General features: G+C 39.6%; 1 protein-coding gene across 1 annotated transcript in view; it reads left to right on the top strand.

Annotated features, from left to right (window-relative positions):
- Nucleotides 1–12594, top strand: part of arsg (arylsulfatase G) — a 15018-nt gene extending 2424 nt beyond the window's left edge. Inside the window, exons 2-11 of the mRNA XM_051939663.1 lie at nucleotides 1318–1551; nucleotides 2292–2527; nucleotides 4376–4490; nucleotides 5243–5389; nucleotides 8891–9099; nucleotides 9175–9255; nucleotides 9391–9499; nucleotides 9680–9800; nucleotides 9913–10003; nucleotides 10913–12594. Of these exons, the coding sequence (XP_051795623.1) occupies nucleotides 1331–1551; nucleotides 2292–2527; nucleotides 4376–4490; nucleotides 5243–5389; nucleotides 8891–9099; nucleotides 9175–9255; nucleotides 9391–9499; nucleotides 9680–9800; nucleotides 9913–10003; nucleotides 10913–11193 (1611 nt within the window). The 5' untranslated portion in view covers nucleotides 1318–1330 and the 3' untranslated portion in view covers nucleotides 11194–12594. The remainder of the gene's footprint in view (nucleotides 1–1317; nucleotides 1552–2291; nucleotides 2528–4375; nucleotides 4491–5242; nucleotides 5390–8890; nucleotides 9100–9174; nucleotides 9256–9390; nucleotides 9500–9679; nucleotides 9801–9912; nucleotides 10004–10912) is intronic.

The following is a 12594-nucleotide window of genomic DNA, read 5'->3' as shown; positions in this document are numbered from 1 at the left end:
GGGACAGACTTTTAGTATGACCACATGTTTGGTCTGGCTCTAGGATGGTTTCGCAGTCAGGAGATTTATTTGACGTCAGACTGCCTAGTTGATTCCAACTACTGGTAGCGTGTTTGTGTGTTGGCCAGAAGTCACTAAGCTTCATAGAAGACTCTGTCATGGTACCCCTTCAATACAACACAGAACTGCCCCCTTCTTATGGTTGCTACTACATCAGCCATTTTTTTCCAGTCTGTCTGCAAAGGTGTTCGTGAAGAGCTGGGTTTTCAGTCTTTTCTTAAAACTCAACTGATTGAACAGAGTTTGGCAACTCGTTCTACCACCGGGGAACCACAGAAGAGAAGAGTCTGGCTATCGATCGGCCCTGTTGTAGCCAACACTGTACTACATTCAATGCATAATCACCTGTGCACTAATCATGGTGTCTAATCAGCATCTTGATATGACACACCTGTGAGGTGGAATGGATTATCTCAGCAAAGAAGTGCTCACTGTCACAGATTTGTCAACAATATTTGAGAGAAATCGGCTTTCACATATGGCACCATCAAGAGTTTGGTTCCGTGTGTGTGTGTGTGTGTGTGTGTGTGTGTGTGTGTGTGTGTGTGTGTGTGTGTGTGTGTGTGTGTGTGTGTGTGTGTGTGTGTGTGTGTGTGTGTGTGTGTGTGTGTGTGTGTGTGTGTGTGTGTGTGTGTGTGTGTGTGTGTGTGTGTGTGTGTGTGTGTGTGTGTGTGTGTGTGTGTGTGTGTGTGTGTGTGTGTGTGTGTTGTGTGTGTGTGTGTGTGTGTGTGTGTGTGTGTGTGTGTGTGTGTGTGTGTGTGTGTGTGGCAGTAACTATCTAATATCACCTACAGCTTCAGCTACCAGCATTTACAATCACTTATAAATTAGGATGCGTATGCAGATTTGATCCTACATTCACCTCATTACAACTCCCATACAATTGTTCTACACCTATCCTATTAAAATATATGTATATATGATATAATCTGTGGCAAGCTGTTTTAGTTAACAGTGGTGTATCTACATCTTCTAGAGACCCATGTTTTCTGTACAAAAAATTGCACTGCTCATCCAAATGCAATTCATTTTTCTTGTATACACAGTACAATAGAGCTAACTGATGAGATGAATCCCAGTTTTTCAGTTGTTTCACATTTTTTGGTTACAGCTGCAAAACAACTTTTACACTTTATCAATGTTATGCATGCATTATAACTCTAAAATCTGGTGACTTTAATATTACATCTAGAATGTAGCATTAGGCTCAGTGTGTTTGTGTGCACTTTAAGTGAAACCTGTGTAATGCTTTTTCAGGTTTCAACCCAAAATGGCAGTGGGCTTGACCCAGCTGCTTGTATCAGGAGTGTTGCTGTGTGAGCTGCTGCTCCACTCAGTGTCCCAGCATGAAGCCAACGTTCACAGTAAGAAGCCCAATTTCATCATCATACTGGCAGATGATATCGGCTGGGGCGACCTGGATACTAACCAGCCTGAAGAGAGAGCCAACAACACTCCTTACCTCAACCTGATGGCCCAGCAAGGACTAAGGTACATGATTTTTTAAAAAAAAAAAAGAAGCGTAAAACAACAAGAAGGTGTGGGAGCAACGGTGCCAGAAAATGTTAAAACATTCAGAAACTATAAAATCTGTAAAAAAAAAAAAAAAAAAAAAAATAACTGCAAATATTGAAATGCACTGAAATTGGTAGCTGATTTAAATACAATAATAGTGTCACTCTACCGGATTAAATTAATAGTTCTGTGGTTTTACTAGATATTATATGTAATGTAACAGAACAGGGAAAATGTTTAAAATAATGGTCTTTTTTTTGTAATCCAAATTTTAACGTGTTAATATAATTGTTTTTCTTTGAAATGACACCAAATGTTTGTAAAATATCCAAACATTGTTTGCCTATTAAATAGAGCAAAACACAGCAGAGTTCTATGTTGTAAAAGAGCAAATTGCCATTTATAAAATTACATATTTTGATGTGGATGTTATTTAAAGTTTTGGACTCCCTTTTTTTTTCTTTGCAGGTAATGTGTAAATGAATGTGTTTTGTGAATTCAGTATTATCTGTAGTGGAAACAAAACACTGAGCATCTGTAAAGGAGCTGTAAATGGTTTTTAAAAATTGCAGTTAACACTGATAGAAAAAAAAAATACAATGTTGAGAATTTAATTTATTGTCTGTAGAGAGATTGCATGTCTAATGACAGGACATTTTCCATAATTTGATGATTAGTTCAACAGTCATTTTTGTGTTCAAACATTCTTTTTCCAGATTTACAGACTTCCACTCTCCAGCCTCGACATGCTCTCCATCTCGTGCTGCTATCCTGACGGGCCGCTATGGCCTACGAAACGGGGTGACTCATAACTTTGCGGTGAATTCTGTAGCCGGTCTGCCTCTGTCTGAAGTTACGTTGCCACAGCTATTAAAGAAGGCAGGATATTACACTGCTATGATCGGGAAATGGCATCTCGGACACAATGAACCATACAGTCCAACTAACAGAGGTAAGTGGGAGCTTCACATTTATACCCCACATCTGAACATGACAACCCCAGATCAGGCAGAAATTCCTTGAAAAGGTTTGGGGAAAAAACTGGTTCAGCTTTGACAGAGAAAAATAATCAATAACATTCTCTTTTCTTTTCAGTATAGAATATATAGTTTCATCCTAGAAATACCCACCTCATCAAAATTTATAATCAATTGCAATTGGTTTCAGCTATAAACGGTTTCTTTTCTTGTACCTGAATGAACACATCAAAAATATCCTATATAATGTTAGCGCTTTTGCTTTTATCATCTCTTTGGTATCATTTGGTTAGCCTATATTACAAACAAACAACTTTATAAAGATGGCAATAAATAACATCTGTTTCAAACCACAGTAAACCCTGTGAGGAAAGGTGCCTACAACAGCTGCAGACTACTGTTTAATAGGATGATTTATAAGAAAGTAAGGTACAAAATCAAAAAATGAAGGTCCTATTGATAATGTACATACATATACTATTGGCAAATCGAAATATATGTACTGAAAGGTTACATTCCAGTATTAAGAATTTGTAAAATGATTGCAGCACTCTTGGTGACAAACTACTCAGACACAAACATACAGAAATGTTTTTATCTGTTGCAGGATGTAAAATGTAAATCTGCATTTCCATATGTTACATAAAGCACTGAGATAATGGCAAACACACGTTTCTATCGTACAATCCTGTATCTCTCCAGTTCAGTGTTATAGTGTCAGACCTTCTAGGCCTTTCCAGCCACATTGAGTTGACTGAAGAAGTCCATCGGCTTCGCTGCAGGGAACAGACTAAACAGAGACACTCATCACAAATTCCTTCCAGCTGTGTCTTGTTAATCAACGCACCTGACTCAACATCCATCCCCCACTAACACCAATACTCCCCAAATGGAAATCTCACTGAATTCACCACACAGCTGCTGTGCCTGATAACATTTTTTATAAAGTCAGTAGTTTCGTGGTGCAGACCGGCTGCCTGGACATGGCAATGAAATTACCTCTGGTTAACGTGTTTCCATCTCTATTTCACACTCGTTCCTTTGTCTGAATATCAGGAACTGAAACAATGTAAATGAGAACAGCCTTATTGGGAATTGAACTTTATTAAAATACAGTATATGTGAGCACAGAGAGCAGGAGAGAAGCCAACAGATGGAAACACCAGTTTGCACTGAAGCACAACAAGAGACAGAAACCCACACAGTCCTTCTTTATCGGTTTTAAATCACTCTTAAAGTTTCCACCATGTCTGAATGTCTGCTAGCTTTACAAATTCCACAGAACTTTGAACAAAGCTAATGGTAATGTTAGCCACATTAGCCAGATGACATGCTAACACTAATTGTCTTCATTTTATTGTGGTGACATTGTTGTCAATAATAAAAGGAATTAACTGGATGTTCAGTTTCTCAGATGCTGGGTGTGCACGAAGACCTGTTTGTTCACTCTAGTAGCCATTGGCAGAACGTTTGGCATTTTTTGCTCATGGCTGAGACATTTCAGAGTTAGCAGAAGCAGCTCTAGAAAGTAAGTGAACCTGGAGAACTGTGAGCTAGCTAATCTTTCTGAATGGCTCACCTGGAAGAAGCTGCAATAAAGGTTGAGATTATGCACATTTTTAGCCAGACAGTTATTGGTTATTCAGTTGAAATGTTGATGTAAATTCTTACCTTTTGTAAAGCTGGAAGGCCATCTAGTTGTTGGTGTCAGGAATGGAAGAAGTAAATGTCTTCATATCTTAACAGCTTTTACTGTACAGCTCCGAGTTTATAACAACTGCAAACTTTGAATATTTGCAACATTTTCCTTGTGTCTTGAACAGGTTTCGACTACTATTTAGGTATTCCTTACAGTAATGATATGGGCTGTACTGACATACCAGGATACAATCTGCCCCAGTGTCTCCCCTGTGACCCATCTGGACCTCAAGTGATCAGGTCAGTTTATCCTCATTCGGGTCGCGGAGGGGGTTGGAGTCTATCCCAGCTGACTTAGGGCAGAGGCAGAGGACACCATGGACAGGCCACCAGATTATCGCAGTGCTACATATACAGACAATCAGACTGGCATTGACACCTATGGCCAATTCTGAAATAGCAATTAACCTTAGCATGTCTTTGGACTGTGGGAGGAAGTCAGAGAACCTGGAGAAAACCCATGCATGCACATGGAGAACATGCAAACTCCATGCAGAAAGATCCCGGGAAGGCGGGGATGCGAACCAAGGATTTTCAAGCTGCAACGCAAAAGTGCTTATCACAGAGACACTGTGCAGCCCAAAATATAAAAAATGGTGTTTGAAAGTCATGTTAAATGGATGCAATTTAAAATGCGTGACTCAAATTTTCTCAGTCCATTAACGTCTTTCTTTCTGTTGTTACTGATTCCAGCACTTTATTTTGTAAGATAAACCACAAAGGCGAGTGTATGTGAAGTATTTTTGTGTATAAGAAGCCATAACCCACATGTGATTTACCCAACAAGCAGACTGTTCTACCTGACTTAGTTCACATTAGTTACAGCTGTATGTAATGCTCATAGTGTCAACTCCCAATCCAGTCTGATCAGGGCACATCCTAACTCAGTAAAACACCCTAGATAATTCCAGATCCTCTAATTACTTCTTGGCCTCATTTACACAAACACACCATTTATTATGTGGTTATGCTGTGCTGTTATCATACTCTAGATTGAAGAGGAGTGTACATGGAGGCTGTTATTCCAAGGTGGGTCTTCCTCTGATTGAAAACAGCAGTATTGTGGAGCAGCCGCTTGACCTGTGGAAGCTAACGGAGCAATACAAATCTGCTGCACTCAGGATTATCCGCAATGCTCGGTATAGTATGGCTGCAAAGATGCACGGTATGAAAATGAATCTATTTTAGGTTGTTGAGTCTGAATTATAAACCAAACAATATGTATAATGTGACAAAGCATCACCATTCTCCCACCACAGCATATGAAGTAACATAAATAAAGCCACTTGACGTAAAGTTTCCAGAAGTAATGAGGATTGAGTCTTAGGCTGGAAGTAGTTATATGTATAAATCACAACGTTGCACAAATGAGATTTAATCATAACAGCAACCCTGTATAACCTGAAACCTGACTGCTGTCTGTGGGAATGACCTGTATTAGATGTTGACAAACTGCTGCAATGCAAATATGCTGTGTATGACAAGGTGTTCGGTCTTTGGGACAGCAGTGCAGCCTAATTGTGCAACCTGTGTGTTTAAACCACACTAGCCCTCCTTTCACTGTGCTTAAGCTTCTCATTTGTGTCCGTTTGTTGTCCAGAGATTGAGCATCCAGTAAAATCTGGTCTGTTAAATGTGTCTCTGTTCATATCTACTGACAGTGTTGAGGACTGAAATTTGATTTTCATGTGATATTAATTCTTCATTACCTTGTACACAACAAGACAGTGTTATGCAGTACAAATGCTATACACAAGGCTCTCGGACTGAATGTCTTGGGTTCGACACTGGAGTCTTACTTTATTGTCAGTGTGCAGCTGTTGTCACTGGACAGATCTAAGCTATGTTTCAGCTTTGACATTATTACCTGTAGACATGCTTGTAGTGTGGATCATTCAGGGAAACATGAGGACTTCAAATCAGGTAAATCAAGAAGAGTCCAACAGCAGACTTTTCTTCTGAGGCCCATAGTTTTGTGAGTTGTTGAGGTTTGAGCAGGATGAGTTGTCCTTTGCTGTAGGAAGTTGGCTCCATATACTCTCACTTATTTCACCTTAGAGATCTGCTAAAATTACTCAGTCTAATTGTAGGTTATTCTGATTTCTGGAAGGCATTTAAGGGCACTACTGTGGTTGTCACTGTTTTCTTGGCAGTGTTTCAAGCTTGTAATACCTGTAGGATCTAGATAAAAGATGCAGCCTCAGGGTCTGAGAAGTGAAGCCATTAAAGAAATACCTTAAACCTGCTATTTTTCTAACTGCCAGAAAGGGGCAACTGTTGTGGATACTTCTTTTGTATAGACGTCTATGAGAAAATGACACTACTTCTCTCATAATCTGTTACCTCAGTAAACATTTTCCCAATGAATTTATGGTCTCAGATGCTAGTTTTAAGACTTTCTCAATAGAGCATGGTGTTCATTTAATTCAATTATGGTCTCAATTAGAGTAAAAGACAGCAGAGGTTGTGTTTTGGGGTGGGGCTGCCTTGCGTTTGACACGTTACCACCATGTTGTTGTACATGTTGTCTTCAAGTTCTCAGTCAAATCCACCCTTCATTCATTACAACCGGATTTCAGAAAACAAAACAAGATGATGACAGCTGAATGCCAAATTTAAGGCGTCGGAATGGTAGTCCACAACCCAGTGAGTAATGTTATGGTCTCTACGTCCATCTTTTGTATATGGTCCATGGAAACAGCAAGGTGATGCAGCGAAGCCAAACCACTAGTTTATCAGTTCTTTTAATACTGGCCTAGCATTACTTAGCTGTGCTGAAATTTGTATTTATTTATTGTTTTTACCCCTTGCCATTTTGAATGTTAGAAAAGTCACCGGTATTTGTTTTTACACATCTATAATTTATAAAATATACCTCCTCTGAACTGTGAGGGCCGATAATGCATACATGAGAGGTGTTCTGGGGAGCAACCATTTGATCCTCCTGGGTAAATCAGCAGTGGGTATGAACATTTGTCACTGTTAACATTTACATGTGTGAGTTTTAAATGAAGAGCACGCATTAGTGTTGAAGTGTTGGTCTGTTTACATGATTACAGGCCATGAATCAAGCAGTGTGCTCCAGCCCTCTTTTGTACTCTGACATTTGCTGTCTTCAAGCCAAGAAGCATCTGTTTCAGCTGCATTTTCCAAAGACGCACTGGGAATCCTGTAAATGTTCTACTAACATTTACAACCATTAGTAGGTGACTGCAGTCAATGGGAAGTGAGGAACTGAGCAGGCAACGAGGCATGTCATTCCCAGAGTTTGACCACCAATTCGTAAATTTTCAATGAAGTAATGTCAGCTAAGTGCAATGAAATGGTTGTTTTATGTAATTTCAAGGGTTTTTGATGAAATTAGGTTTTTCATTTTTAGCTGATGTGTGTCAAGGCTGTGTTAATTCTGCTGCATTTTATGACAGTAAACTACTTTGGAAATCATTGAAATTAACAAAAAGTCCTAAAATCCACTACATTCCTTTTAACTTCACTATATGTAGATATTCCACAAGGGATACAGAAGAATTGTACATTTATCTACATGAAATGAGAATATTGTCATTAGTACAGAACAGAAAGTCTGTGTGAGTGTGTGTTGTGGGGACAGGAGGAGGGCGGTGAACCCTGCTGTTTGCAGTTGTGTCTGAAAGACAACATGCTCTCATGCTATACTTTGAGGAGGTCATGTATTTGCAGCTTTAAGTGAATTGTAGCATATTGGATTTTGTCGGCGCAGACATTCTAAGACAGGAGTGTCAAACATGTGTAGGCCATGACAAGTTGTTTTGATCAGAAAGTAAAATATTACAGTGCTTATTGTTCTTTTGTGTGTCTCATTTTTGTCACATTTTGTCTTGTTTTGTTTTTTGTCTGACTTTTGTCATTTGTGTTTTTGTCTCACTTGTGGTTTGTCTCATTTTCATCGTTTTGCGTTTCACTTTATTTGTTGTTTTTTTTTGGCTTGTTTTTGTTTTGTCTTTTTCTGTCTTGTTTGCATTGTTTGTCTATTCCTTGTCATTCTGCATCTTGTTTTTGTAATATTTTTGTTTCTTATTTTCGTTGTCTTTTTTTTTTTTTTTTTTTTTGTCTGACTTTTGTTGATTTGATCACAAAGTAAAATACTGTCATTCAGTTCCAGATACCTGCAGCTAAATGTTGTGTTCCTTTGTGGACACTGTGATCTGGAAGTTGTAATGTGTAAATGTTAAACTGAGGCGTAATGTTCTTTAAATTTAAATAATTTTTCATCAGAAATCTTAGGTTGTTCGTGATGTTTTGCAAAAAGAATTCCTTAAATGTGAACATTTTCAGAACATACTTTTTTGCACTAAAACAAAGGAAAACTTTGGAGTTATTTATCATTTATTATGCTCTGATTTTACTAGTGTGGCCCACTTGAGATCAGCTTTGGCTGAATGTGGCCCGTGAACAAAAATGAGTTTGACACCCCTGTTCTAAGGCATCACCATTAACCGGAAAAACTAAGTGTAACTAATACAGATATTTTTCATGTAGGTGAGTATTTCAAGGATAAATGTCATTACTAATGTAGTATGTTGCTGTGAAAAGTCCAAAATTGTTGCAAATGTTTCAGTGCAGTATCTCTCAGGACTGACAGTTATTTATTGCCTTTCTAGGGAGCGAGGTCAGCCCTATTTCCTCTACATAGCACTGGCTCACATGCACGTCCCCTTGGCCCCTCCACTCTCTCCAGATGCCCCTATCACCACCACTCATGCTGATGGAGTGTACGCTGCCAGTCTGCAAGAGCTGGACAGTCTGGTCGGGGCAGTGAAGGTTACATCTGATGACACGGACAAAAACAACACTCTCATCTGGTTCACTGGTTAGTCAGCTAGCGATAATATGCTGTGTGTTGTTCTGACAAGGCTTTAAACCCAGTCTCATAATCTGTATATAGGTGACAACGGTCCTTGGGAACAGAAGTGCCAGTATGCAGGGAGTGTAGGACCTTTCGCAGGAAAATGGCAGACCAGTAAAGGTATATACAATACACTTTTAGAGTTCTTTTCTTCTGTGCTTTAAGGTCGGAATTGTGTTCAGTTGTGTGACAGTACCTGGAGCCTCTGCATACATTTTTGTTTTGAACTGTCACATTATTGAAGTCGTGTGTTAGGTGGAGGCTCAGCTAAACAAACCACCTGGGAGGGAGGTCACAGGGTGCCAACAGTGGCTTACTGGCCTGGAAGGATCCCTGCAAACACAAGCAGCCCTGCCTTGCTCAGGTACACACACTGAAATAGTTCTAAGCATACATTATATATGCATCAAGTGATATTATAGATCTTACAGTTATGTAGCCAAATTAATCCAGAGAAATCACAGCTACTGGATTTAAATCTGTTTCCTGAGGCTCAACAGTGAAAAGTCTTTCACCTTTACCAGTAACATTTCTCCTCATGCAGTGGTATGGATGTCTTCCCAACCCTTCTGTCCTTGGCAGGGGTAACTCCCCCATCAGACCGACGTTATGATGGCATTGATGCCACAAACATCCTCCTGCATCATGAACAGACAGGTCATGAGGTACAATAAGTTCAACTTGTAATTGTAAATTAAACTTTGTATTTTTTTCTAGAATCCTCAGTGAGGATTATCCAGCTGACCTGAGGCTGTCTTATCCTCTTCTTTCTTGTAGTTTCTCTTCCATCCTAACAGCGGTGCTGCAGGGAGGTATGGTGACTTACAGACCGTTCGAACTGGGAGACACAAAGCTTTCTACATCACAGGTACAGGTCAAATACAGTTCATGCGTGTCTACAGTCCACAAGAACTCGCGCTACGGTCAGACATAATACAGATGCAATGTTGTTAGTGTAATTAAAACAGTTTGACAAAACTAACTACTACTTGTTATGCCCTGCCACTGTAGTGGAGTGTATATAGACTATGAGCTAAGTGTGGACACACCTTCTCATTGAATGTTTTTTCTTTATTTTCACAACTATTTACATTGTAGATTCTCACTGAAGGCCTCAAAACTATTAATGAACACATATGGAATTATGTAGTAACCAAAAAGTGGGAATTAAGTCAAAGCTTGTTTAATATTTTAGATTCTTCAAAGTAGCCACCCTTTGCTTTGATTACATCTCGACACACTCTTGGCATCCTCTTCATAAGCTTCATGAGGTAGTCTCCACAGGTTTAAAAGAGCCCATCTGAGCCCAGCCCAACTTCTACAAAGGAACAATAGAGAGTGTGCTAATCGGTAGCATCTTTCTGTGGCACGAGAGCAGCAGCCTTTCTGACAGGAAGGCACTGGAGAGGGCTGTGAGGGCAGTAGTTGTAGTTGAGACATTGTAGTTACACTCTGTGATAGCATCTGTGATGTTATTTACTTAATGACGATAAAGGAGTCTGAAGTCTGAATGGAAGTGTCCACGTCTTTAATTACATCTCTTTAATGTACTATGACTCACTGGTGGCTTAGAATACGAAGTTCACATCGCAGTTGACTACAAAATGATCATAGGTATAACCTGTGTTCACACAACCTGCACTTTTTAAAACTTTTTTTTTTGCAATATCCAACATCTGTCCTCATAAATCACAGCTAACATCACATTTTTCATTTTAATGTTGGAAAAGCTAGCATGTTATAAAAGGCTAATGCATGTATCTGTGTTTCATTCCAGGTGCAGCGGAGGCATGTGGTGGTGGAACAGGTCTGCAGCAGCTCCATGACCCGCCACTGATATTTGACCTGGAGCGTGACGAGGCCGAGGAAACACCCCTGCAGGCTGAATCACCTGAATACCAGGCGGTAGCAGAGAGGATCACCCGCAAGAGGGAGGAGCTACTATGGGACATCGCCACAGACAAGTCGGTGTCCACAGCAGATTACAGCACGGACAAGTCAGCAGCACCCTGCTGTGATCCAAGACGGGCTGTTTGCCGATGCAGCACGCTGGGCTGAGGGTGGGAGGACACACACTCACACAAAGGGCTGATAAGAGAAGCTCACAGATGGAAGCAAACAGATGTGGAGACAAATATCTCCACTGGATGAGCTCAGAAGTTTGTTTGTAGAAGGTGCTGTTTGGAAAGTTCAATGTCCAGATGCAGCAGGAAATGTGCAAACAAGAGGAGAGGTCAAGGAGACGCAGGCAGATGAACTTTGACCAATATGTGGTGATGTGACTCATGTCATTTTCTGAGAAATCAATGGTTTGGGAAAAATAACAGTCAGATTATTAAGGTTTTGCACAGACTGTATTTAGCATTTAACTCTGACGGTGGACGTGAGATAATGTAATTAAGTTGTGGTTAAAGTGTACGGTTTCAGCTTATTTAACAATTTACTAATTACTCACAGACAAAAAAAAACAAAACATAACAAACGAACATAATCCCTAAGTCGAGAGCCCACTGACATCACCAAATGCCTCCCTTTGGATGCGTTTTCAGTCCTTTTCATTCAATTTCTTTGCTGTAAGAAGCTCTTAGGTGCCTTCACTGTATGTTTCGGCTCATTATCTATCTGTACTGTGAAACACCATCCCATCAGTTTTGCAGCATTTGACTGAATTTGAGCAGAAAGTAAAGCTGTATACCCTGCATAGTTCCTCCTGCTACTTCTATCAGCAGTCACATCATCAATAAACACCAGTGACCCAGTTCTGCTGGCAGCCATACCTGCTCATACCATAACACAGCCTCCCCCATGTTTGACCGATGACTTAATCTGGTTGGATCATGAACCCTTTCCTTCCTCAACAGTTTTCTTACCATCATTCTGGTGCACGTTCATGTTGGTTTCACCTGTCCGGAGAATCTTTTTCCAGAACTGGGCAGGCTTTTTTTTTTTTTTTTTTAACGCTTCCTAATGCTAATGTTAGAAATTATAATCAAGTGTATGTTGAAGCAGGCCATGCTAACAGTGTCTACATCTATTTAATAGATAAGCTGAAATTTAGAATCATGCAGGCAAAAATGGATTAATGGTAATTATTTAGAAGACTGAAAATCATACTAGTACAACTAACTGATGACACACACACACAAAAGAAGAGTTCTTGTGGATCATCTCCATGTTGTGACTCATGAATCAGGTGGGGCACTGTAGAGTTTGTCTGAAAGATCTTTTTAGTTTTTTTTCTGTCTAGTAATGGCCTACTTTATGTGCATCTTTGAACTGTAAATTGATAATTCTCTTGAACACTCTTAATCCTTTATGTATGTGTCTGTGACCTGTTAAATTGTGCTGCTGCCTCTTGTAATAGAACTTTCTAGTCTGTTAGACTTTTTGGTTTACTAAAAGTTGAACAAATACATAAATTAAAAAAAATAAAAGAACAGCTACCAAATGAAAATTCAA

The sequence above is a fragment of the Acanthochromis polyacanthus genome, chromosome 19 (genome assembly GCF_021347895.1).
Source record: "Acanthochromis polyacanthus isolate Apoly-LR-REF ecotype Palm Island chromosome 19, KAUST_Apoly_ChrSc, whole genome shotgun sequence".
Lineage (NCBI taxonomy): Eukaryota > Metazoa > Chordata > Actinopteri > Pomacentridae > Acanthochromis > Acanthochromis polyacanthus.
The sequence above is the reverse complement of the archived record's forward strand: the minus strand, read 5'-3'. Positions and strand labels throughout refer to the sequence as shown.